Source organism: Fusarium sambucinum, chromosome IV (assembly GCF_050947815.1).
Source record: "Fusarium sambucinum isolate potato_lamoka chromosome IV, whole genome shotgun sequence".
In the NCBI taxonomy this organism is placed as follows: domain Eukaryota; kingdom Fungi; phylum Ascomycota; class Sordariomycetes; order Hypocreales; family Nectriaceae; genus Fusarium; species Fusarium sambucinum.
In genome coordinates, this window is record NC_139291.1 from 5,016,878 (window position 1) to 5,036,001 (window position 19,124).

The following is a 19,124-nucleotide window of genomic DNA, read 5'->3' on the forward strand; positions in this document are numbered from 1 at the left end:
AGCAATTTCACACTACTATTTCAGCAGATCGTACCAAACCGAATTTGCCCATCATGTGCATCCAGATCACTCGTGTTGCTGTTTGCTGGCAATGCCGTACTGCGCTGGAGGCTTTTGGTAATATCCGATACTGTGGTGACATTGTGGACAAAGATGGGTGCTCCGAAATCAAACAAGCAGAGATCTTTGGCCCTCCGGACCTACTATGTCGCCCGTGCTTAGGGAAACATGAGGGAAAGAACAAGTTGAATGAGAGGCAGACGATCGAGCAAAAGCAAAAAGATTGGAGTGGTTGAGTTTGAGCGCACTGCAAGGTAAAGGCTGGACCTTGGGATGAAATGGGCCTGGAGCCCAAGACAGGTAAGCTAGGTAAGAAAAGAAATATTTTGTATTCCGGTTTATGAAAGAATGGCGGCTATCTTTCGAAGTGGCTGCTTATCCTGTGCTCATTATTCAAAGTTTATTCGTGTATTGGCTAAGTGGCCTTAATGCCTCGTTGCTATGTAGTTTGATATAAACTATGATTCATTCAATTTTTTCCTTTTTCCTGTAACTCGCTGCCTCTTTCTTCATCCTTTGTTGGTGTTGGCGATGCCACGGCCTTCTCTCGTCGAGGATTCCAACCTCCTTTCCAACCAACCCAGCCATCTTCCCTGGGACCTCTTGCAAGAGAGATCAATAAGGACAGTACTACGAATGCAACTGAAGATCAAAGTTAGTATTGGCCTGCAAGAAACAATGGGAGAATTGCATAACGGTATAGACTCACTGCTCAAACCGCCACTTCTTTTCCAGCCTCCACTGGCATATAATCTGTTTCCCGCTGCTGTGCCGGTCAACTGGCCAGCAAAAGCCAGTGCCATATAGGCTGTGTTGACTCGATTACGTGCTTTGGGGTTGATGCCAAAGATAGCTGAGCGATTGGAAACCTGAGCAGTCTGCATACCAACATCTATACCTATAGCCTGGAGGACGGGACCTGCGATAGTAAAGTTTCCAATGAATGTTCCTACGATAGCTCCTATCAACGCCAGGATCTGGCCACCAATGGTTGGTAGCAGAGGAACGTAGCGATCGATCAACCTTCCAATCAGTGGAATGGATAGTATAGTCGCAAGTGCTGTCAGAGAAAAAAGGCCGATCTGGAGAGATGTATAGTCAAATGGCGGAGAAGCGAGTAAAAATGTCAAGGTTGTCCAAAACGATGTAAACACGGCTGACAGGGTAAAAGCGATAAGACAGGCCTGTATAAGCACAGGTTCTGTAACCATCATGTAAGGAATGGAAGACAGTGCACGGAAATAATTGAGGCCATCAGGATTTGTGGACGGATAGTCGGGCATGAAGCAGAAGAGCACAACGCCCATGAGATACTGCAGTCCACAGGCTATCCAATAGATGTTACGCCAACTTGTGAAGTTGGTCACAACTCCGGATAATAGTCTGGCCATGAGAAGACCAAGCATAAGTCCCGACGTGACGATGGCTAGAAGAGACGCCTTTCGATGTACAGGCGCAAAGTCTCCGACAAGAGGGACCATCAGCTGCGGTGTTACAGTGGTGGCACCGCAGAGGAAAGACAAGGCTCGAAAGACAGTGAAGTCATTCGTGACGCAGAGTCCTATCCACTGCATTCGTGTGTTGTCAGCAACTGAATACGATCAGGTACATGGCTAACTCACCATTGTTGCAGTGGCAAAGACTAGGCTGATGATAAATGGTCGTCTCTCGAGAATATCTCCGAGTGGAAGAACAAAGATTAGTCCAGCCGCGTATCCTGACTGTAGTAATGTCGCAACTTGGGAGGATTCTTCATATGAGACATTGAATGTTGCGGCTATCTTGTTTAGAATTGGTTGGTTATAGTAGAGATTTGCTACCGTGATACCCGAGGCCTGCCATTGTTAAAAAACAACTTGCATCACAGGATGATTAACTCACCATAGCATAGAGAAGACAATGACCTATAGACAAAGCTGGTGGCGACTCATCATTCCATCGACAATTCCTCGGTGTCAATATCCTACGAATCCAACTGGATTCGTATTTTGAGGACTGCAGGACCACACTGTTAGAGCCCGTCTCTTCAGTTGAGGCGGCCGAACTCTGGGCTTTAGTATCTTCAGTAGAATCCTCAATGGGAATTGTCTCCCTGATGCTATCATCAGCAACATTTGACCCCTCGGGCCTATCCAAGGACGTCATCGTAGATTGGTAGTCGCCAATGACAAGATATGATATGATAGCAAAGCATCAACATAAAATAACGGGCATATTCGAATGACAAGACAAAATGTGAGTGGGACTGGATGTAGTGATATAGAGGTTGCCATGATAATGGAGAAAATTGGACTAGGTCAGTCAAAGTGGGATTTAATAACCGACGGTCTCCTTAATGGAGTTTCGGAATAGTCAAGTAGTATCACGCAAGCTACAGCACCGGGGGGTAAGGCTCTTGCATCCCTTTTCCCTACCTGCTTAATCCATGATGGGTTAATGCTGTGTTGGCAGAAAGTGCAGTGCAGTTGGTCGGATATAAGAGTCCGTAATACCCGGCTTTGGAATGATCAATGATGCAGCTAAGTTGGGCAGGATGAAGTGCTATTGTAGTCTTCTAAGACCGATCTCGGAGACTAATTGACCAGAGCTTCATTATATCTCATACTTTCAGCATCACTATGGTTAATTCTCATTGTAATTCCTTGGGATAGATAGCTCAAATTCCCAAAAGCCTGGTCCTTTTCACAATGGCATCTACTATAGCATGACTGGCAGAAGATTTACCTCGGCCATCTCATTTTTTGACAAAATACATCATCCTCAATTCCCACCAACTCCACATCAAGCCAGGTCTCACTCCTTTTTATTTCATAAATCAAGCAATGAGTTTACCTCTTCTTGCCCTTGCGCTTGTTGGCCTTGCCCTGCGAAGCGCCAGATGCCTTGGCCTTGCTGAGCGAATCAGTGCTCTTGTCGAGAAGCTCAAAGTCCTCGCCGGCAGAGTCAGTGCTGGGAGTAGGTTGGGGAACGTCAGAGTCCTCCTCATCACCCGAAACCTCGAGCTCAAGGTCGGAGGACTTCTTGGGGAGGAAACGGCCAGCGGTGATGTTGAAAAGGAAGATCGGAGCGCGGAAGACAGCAGTGTCCTTGATGGTAGGCTTGGCAAGCTCGTTGGGCTGTTGTATGTTAGTTTTCTGGCGTCTTGATAGGTGGGGGGTTACTTACGTCAAGGAGGTACTCGTGGATCTCTCCCTCCTCATCCTCTCCCTCAAGATACACATCACCAAGGGAGTCAACAACGAGAATCTTGCCGTTCTCAGCAACAACACGCTTACGAGCGCCAGTAGGACCAGCAGTAGGAGTGGGAGTAGCAGTTCCAGATCCAGAAGAAACCTGAGCTCGGCGGGTCTTCTTGACAGGCTTGCCGCCGTCACGCTTCTGTGCCTTCTCATACATGCGGCGCTCTCGTCGGTTCTGGGGCAGAGGAGGAGCCTCTTCCTCCTCGCTCTCGGGCGCAGCAGGGGCAGGTGCAGGGGCAGGTGCGGGTGCAGCAGCCTCGACGCCGGGGATGTTGAGGCCACCACCCCAAGCAGTTTCCCTAGCAAACTTGATGTAGCGGTCGACAAACTCGGTCTGGCGCTTCCAGCTCATGTAGAGGGTAAGGTAGTGAATACCGCCACCAACAACGAGGAACAGGCCAACGATGACCGTGCCCAAACCGGGTCGGTAACGGTTGTAGTAGTAATCGGTGCCCTTCCAGAGAGGGAAGCCATTGGAGAGGAAATGGTCGTAACGATCACGCTCGGGGCCACGGAGGATGTTGGCAATGAGGGAAAGACGGGCCTGAGCCTCGCCAGCCTTCTTGACAGCGGTCCTGATCTCAGCATTGGTGGGAGGCTTGACCTTTGCGCCTGACTTCTTGTCCTTTTCAGCCTTTGATCGCATTGACTGTCTGACCTTGTCGGGATGCAAGTTTCGAGTCTGCTTGCGATAGGCCTTTGTAACGTCGTCGAGCGAAGCAGAGTTGGGCACGCCGAGAATATCGTAAAAGTTGGCGGCCGGGTCGGTCTCGTACTTTGCGATTTCATCTCTGATGCGGAAGATTTCGCGATCTAAAGAGTAGAGCAAAAGGTTAAAGCATGTTCAGACAGATAGAGAGAGAGAGAGACATGGTGGTCTAAAACATACCTTCTTTGCTCCAAGCAGCGGCCAAGGGGCTAAAGAGGGCGAGTAGCCCAACGGACAAGTACGAGATCTTCATCTTCGACTTGTACTCCGAGTAAGGAGTAAGTTGAAGAAGAGGAAGTGTGTAAAGAAAGAGAGAAAAGATGGGGTAGAAGAAAAGAAAAAGTAGAAAGAGAAGGGGAAAGGCCAGGGGGTGTATAAATGTAATGGACGGTTCCTGGCTAAAGCTGGAGCCGGTAGCTGAAGTTAAGTTAGATCTGGACTTATCCCTACCTCTGGGACTTTTTTTAGTGGAGGAGGGGGCCTATTGCAGAAGGCCAGCTGTCCAATACTCAATTGCTTGCTCTGCTATTGCTCTACCGATTGGGACAAAAGCAAAGCGCCTCCATTGAAGAGTTTGTCCAACAAAGGCAATTCAATCCAATATCTCTCAATTGAATACTAACCAATTGTTTGGTTGTAGTGGGTAGTAGTAGCTTAGGAGCTGTTTGGCAAAGACCCTTTATGTTGCACTAAAAACTATCTGTAGCTATCAAACAAGGATTCACAGCAATTCAAACTCAGTTTGTCCAACCCATCAATTCAAACTAAAAGATGTACTCCTCCAAATCCTCAGTCTCGATAATCATCATCATACAAATCTACTCGAAATGTCGATTCTTGTTGCAAATTCCGCTTAAAAAACTCACTTTGACGAGCAAGACCATACTTCCCACCACCACTGCAATGCTCACCCCCAGGAATCAATAGAAACTCATAATTCTTACCTGCCTTATTCAAAGCATTCACCATCTGAAATGTTGAAGACGGGTCAACGTTTTTGTCAACGTCTCCAACAATCAGCATCAGCGGACCTTTAAGCTCGGAAGCGTGCGTAATGTTGGACGACTTCTCATATGCTTCATCGACTGGATATCCCATCCATAACTCATTCCACCATATCTTGTCCATACGGTTATCGTGACACCCCGAGTCTGCGACACCTGCTTTGAAAAAGTCGCTGTGATGAAGCATTCCTGCCACGGCATTCTGACCCCCTGCTGAGCCCCCCATAATTCCTACACGAGATAGATCCATCCATGGCCGAGTTGATGCCGCACTCTTTAACCAGGCGATATGATCCGGAAGTCCCGAGTCGTGAAGATTCTTGTAGCAGACATTATGGAAGCTTTTGCTACGCCAGTCTGTGCCCATTCCGTCGATCTCTACTACGATATAGCCTTTATAAGCCCATAGTCGTTCACGCGATAGTGATGTGAAGGCTTTGGGGACGTGAAAGTCATGCGGTCCAGCGTATATATCGTCGAGAACGGGGTACTTCTTGGTGCTGTCAAAGTCGGCCGGGCGGACAATGATTCCGTAGATGAGAGTCTCGCCATCACGGCCAGGAGCAACAAATCTTTCTGGTAAAGAAAATCCTTTGTCTTTCAAGTCCTCCTGGTCCCCCTTTCCGAGCTCCATTATCTGCTCTCCCGACTCGCCGTCACGAAGGACTGTTGTGGGTGGAGAGTCAACCCTTGACCAGGTGTCTGTCAAGTATCGCTTGCCAGGAGATAGTGTCCAGGAATGAGTTCCATCGCCCTCTGTAAGAATCTTGAAGTCTGATCCGTCAAAATTGACTCGGGCCAAATGTACATGGTACGGATCCTCACTATCCTTGAGCCCATAAGCCTGGAACCATATTCGGTGTGCATCTTTATCCACAAACTCTATAACATTGACCATCCAGGATCCCTTTGTTATTTGCGTTTTGATAGTACCGGTGGCCATATCAACGAGATAGAGGTGGTTGTATCCATCCCGCTCACTCGTCCATAGAAGTTCGTCCGACTCCTTGAGGAACTTGTAGTATGACTTTGTATAGTCGACGAAAGTGTCGCTTGTCTCCTCGACGATTTTCCTGACGCTTCCGTCGGTGCTGATGCCTATAACTCTAACAGTCTGGTGGCCGCGTTCATTAAAGTAGAAGAGATACTCTGTGCTATTCTCCTTCCACTTGAGATGATTCAGCTTGTAGGGGTTTTTGAAAAGCGTGCCGTCTGTTGAAACTTCGCTTCGGCTCTTGAGATCAAAAAGACGAGGTCTGTCTATCCTTACACGATCGCCCGGTTTGAGGTACTTTTTTGTGTGGAGTTTCGGCTCGATCTGGTCCTCTGGAGACGATTCCACTAGGTTGATTTTGTGATCTTGTGCTGGGGCATACTGCCACGCAACTACATATTTCCCATCTGTCGAAGGATATATGCGGATCTTATCAAACTGATTCTCTTCAGTGCCGTCCTTGGATAATTGAATGTCTTGGCCATCGTCGTCCTTATACCAAAGATTGAACTCTTTGACATGGCAGGCGCCGTTCTCGACTTCGGATGGGTCCTCGTCGGCCTCGGACTTCCCATCATCACTAGGTGGGAATGCTTCTGGAATGGAATCACTGAGACTCTCAATGATAGCGGCATGAATGCCTACGTCAGGTGCCGCATAGACTGCCCTGAACTTCTCATCTGAGACGTCTACGAGTCGCCAAACATGGCCCACGTAGGTAAGTTGACGCTTTGTCTGACCGTTCTTGATTGTTCTGTAGTATACAGATTTTCCATCCCAGTCGATCCAGTACACCTTGAGTGTCTTTCCAGTCCGGTTTACGAAATCAACCGTGACGTCGGTGTGACTATGCGAGGAAGGGACTTCTTTCTGAAGTAGGCACTCTGGCTCTGTTGCAAATTCACCATCCCACTCTTCAAGTTTATCTTCTGGCCCGAATTGCCATTTGCGATTATCGAAACGGAATCGAATGCATGATTCCTCGGGTACAGGTTCAATAAAGGCAAACGGCAAGGCCAGGTCGTTGACCTCCTCGTTTGTCTTTTCTCGTAGGACCTCGGCAAGCAACTTGTGATCGAATGCAAGCTCTCGGCTTTTTTGGATGATGTCGACAAGGAAGAACTCATGTTTGCCTGGCTCGTGACTCTGCTTGTACCAGAATGCATTTTCGCTTGGCAGCCAGTGAGGCGTAACGTTTGTTGAACTGATACATGATTCTACTACCTTCTCCATGGCTTGTGTTTTTAATTAAATGAGAAAATAAAGAGAAGGATAATGGTGCAAATGAGGTTGGCCATCATGACACTTTGTGATGCTGATGCCTAATGTGATACAATGTTCTGTCATCAATCAGCTGGGGCACGAGTGTATGCATGTGTCCCAATTAGTATACAATATGCTTGGACATGCGAAGAAGATAAGTGAGTCATGATACGTGATAGCAAAAGATAATCTAGTCATTCGAAGAGTGGTGACAGACTTGGTTACCAGATATTTGAAGATCTTGAGGGTGTAAGTTGTGCAGGTGGAAGCGGGGGCGGGGTAGGGTATATAACATGGAATTACAAGTACTACTCTCACCAAGGAAAGCAGCTTGGCGCAGTGGAAGCGCGGTATGTTTATTCAAACTCACATGAATTCAAAATTCGTACTAACTCTCCTCAGCCGGGCTCATAACCCGGAGGTCACTGGATCGAAACCAGTAGCTGCTATGTTACAATCTTTTTTTGGCGCTGGTTCCCTTTTTTTTATTCTCACCAGTCATTCAGCCGAAATGTAATTCCCTACCTAGTGACTCAAGAAGACGTGTTGGTTTATTGTATTGCTAACTCCTCATACTTCCACATAAGAACAATTGTCTGCCTATAGATAATGCCTAGGTTAAAGGCAAATGCCGCTAAGAATCATATCCTCGACTTGACAGACCACGCAGGCCGGCCAGCGAAGATGAACTGGTGCGCCCAGCCAGAGGAAACCATACCACCGCTCACAAGTTGGTGCTTCTACTTTTTTTATCCTGATTTCAGTCTCGATGAGCTCGATACGTGTCGTCTTCGGCGTGATATACAAGGTGGGTATGGCGATCCTATCCGGTATGAGCTTTTTTGCATCCCTGGGGGCAGTAACGCCGACTGTGCTCAACATTACCGCGAGGAACTCGAGGCTTGTGGTGACGACTTCGAGCAGGTACGAGAGGCTGAAAAGGCTGAAATGGATCCTGCATATGCAGCTGTGCGAGAGTCCTGAGGCAAACTTCCTGGGCCCCTTCTTTGTAACACGGGTATCAGCTAAGCAGAAAAATAAGTATCAAAAGCACGAGGACCAAGGTTTATGGTTGTGGTTTATGGACCACAGGTCTCCCAATTGGTACCATCCAACCGTGTCAGCAACTTTCACTGCTGTGGAATTGGGATGGACGTCGTGGCAGGCAAGTCTAAACCATCAATTGGTCTTCACGATATCCATGATACCTGCATAACAGTCTGGAGAGCCATGCTAAACAATTCGCAAGGAGAGTTATAGATAATTTCTCTGTAGTTGTCATCCTATATGATAACAGTAGCTAGACGGATACTGAATGACATGGTTTTAGCTTTGGTACTCTCCTTTATAGCAATAGCGACCTCCTGATTTTAACTCAAGCTCACCCATCTTGGGACCCTGGGAGCTTCCAAAAATTCTCGTTGTGCACGATCCGATGATTGGCGCAGGTCCATCAACCATGGAAAGGACAATCATTCGCTAAAATCATCATCCGGGCTGTCATGCCTTCCCCGAACAGTCGTGGAACGGTCGCCCATGCTACTTTCATCTTCAAGGTCCGGACAATCCATGTACTCCTCATCAGTATCCTCCTCTATTTCGATGACGGAAGGTGGTCTGCTGGCCGTTTCCTGAGGCTCATTCATCTCGGTATCGCCGTCGCTACCATTGGTCACTTCTTCCTTTTCCATCTGTGTAGATTGAAAGTTGACGTATTGTGATGTGAGGCATTGATCCTTATGCCAGACGGCGAATTCCAGGGAGGACCCGTCACTGATCATCCGAAGGTCGTAGCCGATGCGGCGAAAGGCAACACCATCTGCGCTGACCTCTTTTCGTAGTTTGCTATATATCTGGGGACTCAAGGAAACTTTGATGACGCACAGCGTCTTGACCGATTCGTCCTTTCGGGCTGGAGGCTCGGCAGAATCAGAGATAACAATCTCTATCTGGAGACCCTGTTCGGGGCTTATGAGGGCCTGGTAGCAAGAAAAAAACGCTGGTTTGTAGGTAGATACTGCATCACCCTGAAAACCCGGTTAGTACTTGGAGAAAGGGGCTGAGTTGGTGCTGACTCACAATTCCGATGTACCACTCAGTTTGGTCAACCGCAATCCAGTTTTTGTCATAAGGGCAATATTCGCGGTCCCGAACGTCATGCTTTTGTTCGTCAAATGGGCTGTCGTTGAAGACGGTACCATAGTTGTGTCTAGAGATCCGAGAGTCGACGACAGCAGTGATTGAATCGGCGAACCCGGTGCGCGATAGCCCGTGAAGAACGGCACCGCGAAGGACAGCAGACCAGCTGGAGAAGATCAGGGCGTGAATCAATCAACAGAAGTGCTCAGGAATATACTCACGGGTCATTCCCTCTCTTCTGGATGATTTGTGATTTCTTTCCAAATGTCTCATCAAGGCATTCGTACAAGTACTTGGACCTCCCGAAACCTCCAACCAGGAACACCAACTAAACTGTTAGCACAATGAGACAGTTCATATTGGTGGACAATCTCACCTTGGGAGCCTTCTGGTATCCCTCCTCGACCTGTCTGATCTGGGTCGTGATCAGTTCTTTAATTTCTCCTATCACGGGTTTGTACACCTGTTCGCGGATAACGTCTCTAGAGAGTCCATTAGCGTCATACTGTCGATCATCCTCGGAAGGTAGTTTATGAGACTCACGCCTGAAGTGAAAATGAAGGGGGGGAAAACTGAGGATCGACTAGTCCATTGTAGACAAGATTGATGTCGTATTGGCTACTTGACTTGCAAAGCGCAGTTTTGATACCGGACTCCCAATCATCCTTCATGATCTTATGACCAGCCTCACTTGCAAGCCTTCTTGTGATGTCTTTGGGAATCGTTCGTCTGAGTAGCTCGAGAAACTTTTGGTCGAGAAAGATGCCACCGCATAGACCACCTTGACTTATTAGCACGATACTTGACGAAACTTGAAAGAGTGTTTTTACCATCTCCTTTGACACTTTCGCTGACTACAAAAGGGGTAAGTTTCTCGATTTTGTAGGTGATTATGTCCTGATATCTGGTGAGTAGGTAGGGCATGAGCAAGGAGGGAAAGGAGAATAGGGAACAAAGGTAGAGGGATTGGTAGTAAAGACTTACAACAGTGCCGCCTCCTGCATCGCAGACAATGAACTGATCGCCGACCTACACAAGATGAGTCAGTAGAGATTAGACAGGAAGGAGACAACCATCTTACTTCAAGAGTGCATCGGCCAACATTTTCCCTGAGGCACGTCAAGGCAGCTGCCTCGGGCTCAGAAATGAAGCCATACGTCGTGTTTCCCTCCTTTGCCACTTCAAAAAGGCCAGCGATCTTCATGGCCTCGAGCATTCGCGACCGGACATAATGAGGCCAAATTGCAGGCAAAGTAACAACGAAATGGATATGGTAGATGTTCGCCCATCCCTTCTCCTCAGAGGCCTCAATCCTCTCACGACTGTACTCCCAGAGGTATCGAAGATAGTCACTAAAGACTTGCACGGGCGTCTTGTTGAGCTTTTGCATCAGTTCTCGTGCGGTTTTCAGGTGTTCGCAATCTCGCACATTTGCGGGGAGGTCTCTTTCATTGACAAGCAAGAGTTTGAACCAGCGCAGGATCCCATCTCCGAAGCGTGTCATGTATCCCCATGAGGGATCTTTGTTGATGTTATCACCGTAGAAAATGGCTGACGGGGCTTTGGGGGAATCGACACGGTGGTTTCTGATGGTCGTCCAGTCTGTGACAGTCTGGATCGAGTCCAGCTCTCTGTCACCAAATTTCCAAGCGATACCCGAGTATCTGAGTGAAGTCAATATCGATAAAATAACAAAAAACAAGTCTTAACAAAGCACTTACGTGGTGCCGAAGTCGATCGCTATGACCAGGGTTGGCGGTCCCTCGGTCTTGGGAGCCATCTGTGTTTCACTGGTGGGCGAAGAAAGCCCCGATCATGTAACTGATGTGAATAGTACAGACGACCCAAAATAGCGAGCTGGGTTCGGGTTAGAACAATCAAGTAGAGATGGGGTGAGCCTCGAGTGGATAGTAAGAAGCCACGAGATTTTGGCTGCGCGGCATTGAAGTGTTTACGGCGTTGGTGGAGAAGAGGGGGTGGTGAGCAAGTTGATTCAAATCTAGGCAACAGTGAAATAGATTCTCATTTAGCAATTGTTTATCTTCCATTTTCCTGCCTATTGTTGAGGCAGGCGGCTTCACAATCAAGCCCTCATCTATTCACCAACACTTCGCGACTGCAGCTGAGCCTAAATGAATATCTGGAATTGACAAGATACACGAGAAGCTGGAGAATTAAACCTACTATTTGGATTATTTTATGAACGTGTTGCTAGGTTTTTTGCTGGAGACATTAGTGATGAATATGTGAGTCTTATCTTGGTCACCCCTTTTCTGCGATTTCATCAGGGGAATTGATGGTGACATGTAGGCTCTTAGCCTGCCTACTTATTGGTAGTGTGCATGTTTAATTTGTCGCTACTCTATGCTAACTGAATCTTTTTTTGGTTTTTTTATAGGGATGCCTTGATATCACCAGCTGGCTGTCAGTGCTTGCTACTGGCAAAGCAGATGCCAGCAAACACTGCATACCTACAGCAACGAGAGTTAATTTTGGACCAATCAACAACAGCTATTTCGGGATATAAATTATTGAAAAGATTCTTCAAGATGAACAAAACTTTGGTGCGATACTCTACACATCCCTCGGGGGGCTAGCACCAATATTGATTGGACCGTCGAGGAGTATCTGCCAAACCCAACTCTCTCGGCCCCCATCGCCTCTCGCAGTATATCACAGTGCTTCTTCCTTTTCCTCCGGCATTGCCGTGTATTAGCCAGCTTGTCTAACAGCAAACGCATAACATTCTTTCATTAGACGGGTCCGTATTCATAACCTCAAAACAAGATGAGTGATCATACTCTACACTCGTCGCCCGTTGATCTCGGTGACAGCTGACCCTAACACAGACATCCTAAGTGTTCAGCGCATTGTCGTCACCTAACGGGCACTACTTAGGTAAACTTACATCTAATGAGCTGCCACGGTCACCTGAACTATCCTACATGGAGATGACAGGACTTGGCAGAGAGATCATCTCTACACGATAGTTCAACTACCGGTCATCCTGGCTTCCACTAGCAAAATGTTTCTTCACAAGCATCAACCAAGTAGCGAAGATGAAGCATCGCCACAATCCATCGACCACCTGTTACAAAGTCCAAGCTTAACTCGTGTTTATCATAATCCCACTGCTAAAACCTGAAACTCGATCGCACTATCTCACTTAATGACTATTTTTGTGCTTCTGCGAGGGCACTGATATATTAACTAGCCCTCTAAAGAAGAGCCAAGATCCAAGTTCCAACATAGTTTCTTTTTCACTTTCTGTTTCACGATTCAAGTCTTGCGCTCAGACTCGCCCGCGATTGTCCGAAGGATGAAACTTGTCTGTCGTCGGGATATCGCTGTCACGAAGAGGAAAGTACTCTAAAGAATTCAACTTACTGTGCCACGCACGTTCATGCCTATGACCCCGTGCAGTATCAATCTGGAACGGCAGCGTTGATAAGCTTGAGCACGTGCCACGGTGAGGTGAGAGAGGGAAACGTTGGAAATAGCTTCTAACTGCGAGTCAGGACCTTGTGGAGCTGATCAACCAGACTTGCTCGGTAGACATAATCTCAAGACTCAGACAGAACCCCAGATCCTGGTGTTTGTCATCCTGTGGGATCTTGCAGGTCTTTATCTACCTGGTAGAACGCGTACATCTTAATATATCTTCAGCAACGAACCGCTCCACCCATCATCAACAGCCACCGCAAGTACCAGCTCGTAGACGTTTTAGCACAGGACTAAGAGATTCAACAGGGCAATTTGAATCGCCGATCTTTCAACACAAGAGGCCGAAACTTGACGGGTTTAATTTCCCCCAGACGAGGATCACCAGCTTACTGTAGGAACCATTACTCGAGAAGCACGCTACAGAGAAGATCTGGTACGAGTATCTCACAGTGCAGCGCTTGCATGATGATCAAAGAAGTTATGTTTCAGGGTCCAAGTATCTGTACACGCCAAGATCTGCGGACAAAGTCCACGATGGTAATATTATCAGCGCCAATCTCTATTCCCAGTGCAACTCTCTTTTAGCACCAGCGTTTGAAAACGGTTGCATCGGAGAGGTCAGCAGTACGATGACGAAAAATGGTGGATGAACTATTGGTTTTTGACCGCTTCTTGTGGTTGTTTCTTCATCTTAGTAAGTAATGTTTTGTTTCTAGAGCCATCAATTCGTGCAAAGTCAAACGCCTTGGCCGTCCATAGCTCCAACGTTGAACGTGTTTCCCCTGACGTTGTTGGTATTGGTTTGTTTTTGCTCATTCCCAGCCACATTTCCATCAGTTCCAGTACCTCGACATCATGCGAGGCGCCCTCAAGAGGTCCAAGCCCAAAAGGAAATTGAGCCCAAAGCGAAGCGAAGAGCAGAACGTGCGTTTTTTTTTAGCCTCTCTCCACAAGCAAGGATCTTATCACATCACGCAAGAGAAAGAGACCAGTTAGTTGCTGTAACTGTGCAGTACATCACAATTCCTGACAGGTCTGTTCTGTGTCTTGGAAAGGCCTGAGACACTGACGCTATTTGACACGAGATATGTCTGTCACAGAGTGATTTACTTTTCAGCTGTTGGTCGAAGCTAGTATCGCAGCTAGAAACAATTAGTCAACATTAGTAGACGAGGCTAGACATTGAATAGAGTCCACTTTTGAAAAGACGGTCAATTGATGTCTACCTACCTAGGTAGGTACCTAGGTATAGTAGAATGAATGACTGACTACTCTGTACTCTGTACTCAGCAGTCATTGCCACTTCTCACGACGTGTAATAAAAGCGAAACATTGGGGAAATAATCATGCCATATGTATGTATGTAAATATGTGATAAAGGATATGCAAACCCGTTTGATTCTCCATATCTTTGGTTGCTTTTTCGCACGTGCATCCAAATATGCCGGAGCAAAAAGAAACAAAAGGTTGCATTAACCATAGGCCCATTCAGTGAAAAGCAAGGTAAGACATCATACCGTTACATTCAAAACCCCGTACAGTATCTCAAAGCCAAGCCCAGATACGGATACTTTTCGACCTTGACCTTTTCTACTACCCCCAGTCCCAGTCTCAGTCTCCATTTTCACGATCCACGGCTAATCCTGATCCCGTCTCGGTGGAGTTTTCTTCGTTTCCCCTGAGTATACGGATACTCTGTATGTAGTCAAGTGTAGTACAGCTTCCTTCCGTTGGTTGTGCGTTTTCTAAAAAGGTAATAAACTTGACTCAGGAGATGGCGGAAATAGAATTAATTATTGACAAATACGACTAGTCTGTAATAAATGACAACAGCACAGTATTGCAAGAGACCCCAAGTACATACGGACCCCAAATCCTTCAATTGATCCTCTCATATTCTGTGCCGTCCGTAACCTCACTAATAAGCTGAACTGGACCTGGGGTGATTGCATCTCAAGGGGTAGATCTCAATAAAAAAAAGAAGAATTTCCCTATCGAGTTGGACTAACAACGACAGGGGGGAACATCAATCACCCCACGTGCTCAGGGGATTATCTTTCCACTGTCCGTCTGTACCTTGACGGACTATCTCGTGTAAATATTCAACAAATGTTCAATTCTCTAGTCTATAAGCGAGCCGAAATAATGACGAGACCCTCATTATACGTCAATGCATTCATTCTTCTCTCCTTCTAGAACTTGCTTAGCAAAATACCAGCCTCGCTCATATCTTGAGTGACATCCCGAAATTACCTTAAGAAGCTACTGCTACTAAATGTCCGTGGACTTTGTCGATTCAATTTCCCACCTACCGAATGCGGCAAGTACATCTCGTCTACTTTGAATGTGCCCGCCATCCCACGTCAGAATCATGTACTTCCCCAGTATCTCTCACTTATACCCTGTCGTGATCTGACTTATGGTTCCTCTCCCTCATCACCGCAACAACAGAAGCAAAGAGGGACAGGGGAAACTACAATTCGAGTTAGTCGAATCGATAGTCGTTTACATACACTTTGTCGCCAAGAATTACACACACAAACTACAGTCATTCCAAATCCGGTGGTTCATAATGAAAGAATCGGCATGTAACCATAAACCCTATAGACGAAAACAGTTATAGAGCACGATAATACCCTTAGTTTTAGCCCTACAAGCCTCCATTATGCTTGATGTTGTCGGTGGCTGCAGAGTTAAACCCCAGATTCAGGTACTTGCACCGGTCGCGCCGAGCTAAAGCAACCACTTCACCGCATCTGTTAGCGCAACCCCGAGCATAATGCATGCAAACCATTCTCAGACCCAATGTAGTATTCACATAATAGACCAATTGTAAGTGTTGTAGGTATTGTTTGTTATATTCATTCGTGGTATTGTTTATTGATGCATTCCCTTTTTTCACCGTCTTTTTGCGGCTGGGTTCATCTTCCACCTATCCTATCTGACAAGAGACCTGTCCAAGGTCATCCACGCTTGCAAAGCGTATGTGTGTGTATATGTGTATCGATATGTCTAAATCCCAAACGCCGCTTGCTCAGTTTCGAGTGGTGAGTTAATAAAATACAACGCCGGCTTCTTTTCTTGTCCAGCAGAAGATATCCCATGAGTGCGCCTGGTGCCCTAAGACCCTTTTGGGCCGGATACAGAAAATAGTAAGACAAAGGAAAATATTAGAGGCGTCTTGCACCCGCTATCCGTTTAGTTGCCCAGTCATAATTCGTAAATGTACAAAAAAGCCAAGTCTTTGTGTTGAGTATGTGTTGCTTAAACCTTGACGCTTCGTCGTCGCGCGGCTGCTGCCAGTCCCTGCCGTAGGCGGCTGCGGGTGCTGTTGGGTGTCATTGGCGACCCGGGCTCGGACATAGGTGACATTGGCGACATTGGGGCTGATGACATCCTTCTTTGGGCAAACTCGTGGAAGGTAGGTGCTTTCTGGAGGATGGGCTTAGGAGCCCTGTCCTCCGAGTCGGTACCTGGCTCTTCCCGAACCTGCTCCATATGCAGCGTAGGTGTGTAGAGTGAAAGGTTATCCCTGGACTGGCTGGCGAAGTTTGTGTTGAGAGAAGGTCGGCTTCGCTTCTTGACCAAGCTCAATGTGCGTTTGAATACACCAGGGGACTTTGGTGTCTTGGGTCTCTCATTTGACTCTTCTTTAGTTTCAGGCTCAGCCTTGGTCGCAAATGGGTCAATGCTGAGAAAGTCTGGCTTTTGCTTCTCTAGGCGACCAGTGCCCATACTGCTAGTTCGTGGAGGGTGTAGACCAGATCCTGAAGAGGTGGTGCAGAAAGACATGCGGCGGTCGAGAACGGGGAGTGTGACTGGGAGAGTTGATGTTCTGCGAAGGCAGCTGGCAGGGCGAGATAGAGTCGACATTCTTGATGAAGGTCGGGAAGAAGCTTCACTGATGAGACTAGGAGACACTGATCTTCGAGGAAGGTCAATCACTGAAGGCTTTCCAGCGTATACGACGGAGACCATCTTGGCAGTGTCCTCTCGGCTGCCTCGTCGATCTGAAGCAAGGGACTCATCGCTACCAGAGTCGGTCTCAAAGTCTGAAAAGTCGTCGGCAGACGAGGAAGCATCCTCCTCAGAGGAAAGGTACACATCATGAGGAGCAGAGAAAGCAGCTTGGCTTTGGGTGGTCAGCTTGTGAGTGAGGAGACCGTCCAAGCATCTTGAAGCTCGGAGGGCACTCTTAGCGGGAAGAGCAGGAGCAGAAGCAAGTTGTCGTTGAGTGGGAACCATGGTTGTGGGAGTGTTTTCGCGGGAAGACTCGTCGGCGTCGGCGGAGGGAGAATAGATTGGGGGCTCGACGGATAATGATCCTATTTGAGGTCGAGGCTGTGAATGTCGCTGTGCGAGAGAAGTATCAAGTTTTGGTGCATCAAGCTCCCTTTGCGGTAGTTGTTGCGTCACTGTGAGAGACATTGTCGATATATGGGTGTGACGATGTTATTGAATTCCCAATTCGAGCCCTTTGGAAAGAGGGCGGGGTATAGAAGGAGAGGCCTTGGGAAATAGTGTCGTCAGGTGTTGATTATCGTGGACTTGTAGTGGCCGGTGAGACAATGGATCCAAGACACAAAGGAACAAAAAGAGACGAAAGCGGAAAGAATGTATTTTCTTTTTTCTTGTCGACAAGGGATCAAATGACCAAAAGGTATGAAAGAATCAATCAATAATTGAGGTTTGTAGTATTACAGAGGGAGGAGGAACAATTCAATAAGAGGCTGGGGGGAGTGGTAGGATTAATATCAGTCTCGAGAGAATGACTGAAAGTAGGATGGGCACTCACACTCCAAAGCGCAGCACAAGGTTCAGCCCAAGCCAAGGTCCCTTCCCAGAGTGAGATCCACTAGGAGCCACCTTCTGGTACGAGAATGACCGTGTGAAGTTTGTCGGAGCGTCACACTGTATACTTGAAGAGGCAGGGGCGCTTATTGTGGCAGGGGGTATTACAGGCATCGCAGGGTATCAGGTCTTGGCCTCTCCATAAAATGATGGATACTCTCTTTCTGTGCCTAGGGAAAAGTCGTTGAAGAGAAAGAGGCCATAGCATTTTTGATGGGATTTAAGCGATGGAACAAAAGTTTACGCGATAGAACGAGTTATTAATAATGGCTACAGAGTTCGATTCTAGTTAAATCGAGTTTCTACTCTGGCGTTAGTATTTCAGGTACAGAAACAAAACTGCCACGAGACTCGACTCTCCTCTCTTGTCTGCTACGTGACCTTCACAAAATCAACCACTCACAGGCAAACATGACAGTAGGAGGAGACGCCACTTGCAACCTCCACCACGAGATGAACAGTCAAGAAACCTGAATCAGCCTTGGCGTGTGCCAGAACGTCGCTCATCTGGTGGTTACTCATAACGAGAGCCGTTTCAAAGTCCAACAGCAGTGACACAATAAAAAGATAAATAAAAAGATCGCTAATCAGTTTTGTTTTGCTAGAGACAAAACTTGGGCAACTTTAGATCCCGATTAACATGTTTCCGGAACCATTTACATCTCTTGCATCTCGTGTTTGCGGATAACTTTGTATGATGGAGTCACGGATACAATATGACGAATTAATTGTAGCCGAGACAGCGGATGATGAATGAACAAACAATTCATGTTCCATAATTAGTTTTATCAATTCCCTTTTACTGTGTCGAAATGACTAAACTACTATACAGAGGTATGATGCATGCGATCATCAACCCAGCCTCTGGCTTTCCTCGTGGTCTTTACCTCTGACTGGATCATTGACGATTGGCGTCGTCACCAGACAACGTGGACATATGAATGACCAGCCTCTCCAAGTGTATATCATTTCCACAACTGCAAAATATTAATCAAGCAGAGCAAACATTCTCAAAGAATTATCAGATCTAGGGTTGACAAAAGTCAAGCCCGATCAAGGTCAAGCAAGGTCAGGCTTCCATAGTGAACGATAGCCTTCTTGACATCATGCCCCTGTCTCTTCAAAGAGGTGAGGCTTGCAGGATACAGGTTAGTTGAAAAGAGATGGGCTGGCAGAACCTGCATACTGCGTGCTGCTGCTGCTGCATGCTGCAATAACTAAATTAGACTAGATGCCATGATTGGGCATCTTTTGGGTTACGAGCAGTAGAAAGAGATGTAGATGCAGATGCTAGCCAAGCTACTGTAAAGAGTCATTCGCTTGAGAGAAAAGTTCCGAAAACTTCCTCGACACCGCTTTCTTTTGTCTGTCTGTCATCATGTTTTCCAAGGCTAACATCAAGCCGTCTTTTTTTTGTGCGT

At 47.0% G+C, this 19,124-nt stretch overlaps 4 protein-coding genes across 4 annotated transcripts; 1 reads left to right on the forward strand and 3 right to left on the reverse strand.

Annotated features, from left to right (window-relative positions):
- Positions 1-529: 529 nt before the first annotated feature.
- Positions 530-7,239, reverse strand: FSST1_001695 (uncharacterized protein; the record flags this gene model as incomplete). Its single annotated transcript, XM_083227613.1, has 8 exons — positions 530-702; positions 770-1,628; positions 1,683-1,895; positions 1,942-2,188; positions 2,893-3,176; positions 3,226-4,112; positions 4,189-4,425; positions 4,875-7,239. The coding sequence occupies 8 exons, from the start codon at positions 7,237-7,239 to the stop codon at positions 530-532; spliced, it is 5,265 nt and encodes a 1,754-aa protein (XP_083091877.1).
- A 639-nt stretch (positions 7,240-7,878) lies between these two features.
- Positions 7,879-8,253, forward strand: FSST1_001696 (uncharacterized protein; the record flags this gene model as incomplete). Its single annotated transcript, XM_083227614.1, has 1 exon — positions 7,879-8,253. One exon carries the CDS (start codon positions 7,879-7,881, stop codon positions 8,251-8,253), a length of 375 nt encoding a protein of 124 aa, XP_083091878.1.
- Positions 8,254-8,741: 488 nt separating this feature from the next.
- Positions 8,742-11,188, reverse strand: FSST1_001697 (Hsp70 family protein; the record flags this gene model as incomplete). Its single annotated transcript, XM_083227615.1, has 9 exons — positions 8,742-9,296; positions 9,349-9,574; positions 9,630-9,736; positions 9,785-9,890; positions 9,952-10,189; positions 10,239-10,305; positions 10,393-10,437; positions 10,490-11,072; positions 11,130-11,188. The coding sequence occupies 9 exons, from the start codon at positions 11,186-11,188 to the stop codon at positions 8,742-8,744; spliced, it is 1,986 nt and encodes a 661-aa protein (XP_083091879.1).
- Positions 11,189-16,116: 4,928 nt separating this feature from the next.
- Positions 16,117-17,280, reverse strand: FSST1_001698 (uncharacterized protein; the record flags this gene model as incomplete). The annotated part of the gene is made up of 1 exon (XM_083227616.1): positions 16,117-17,280. One exon carries the CDS (start codon positions 17,278-17,280, stop codon positions 16,117-16,119), a length of 1,164 nt encoding a protein of 387 aa, XP_083091880.1.
- Positions 17,281-19,124: the final 1,844 nt, after the last annotated feature.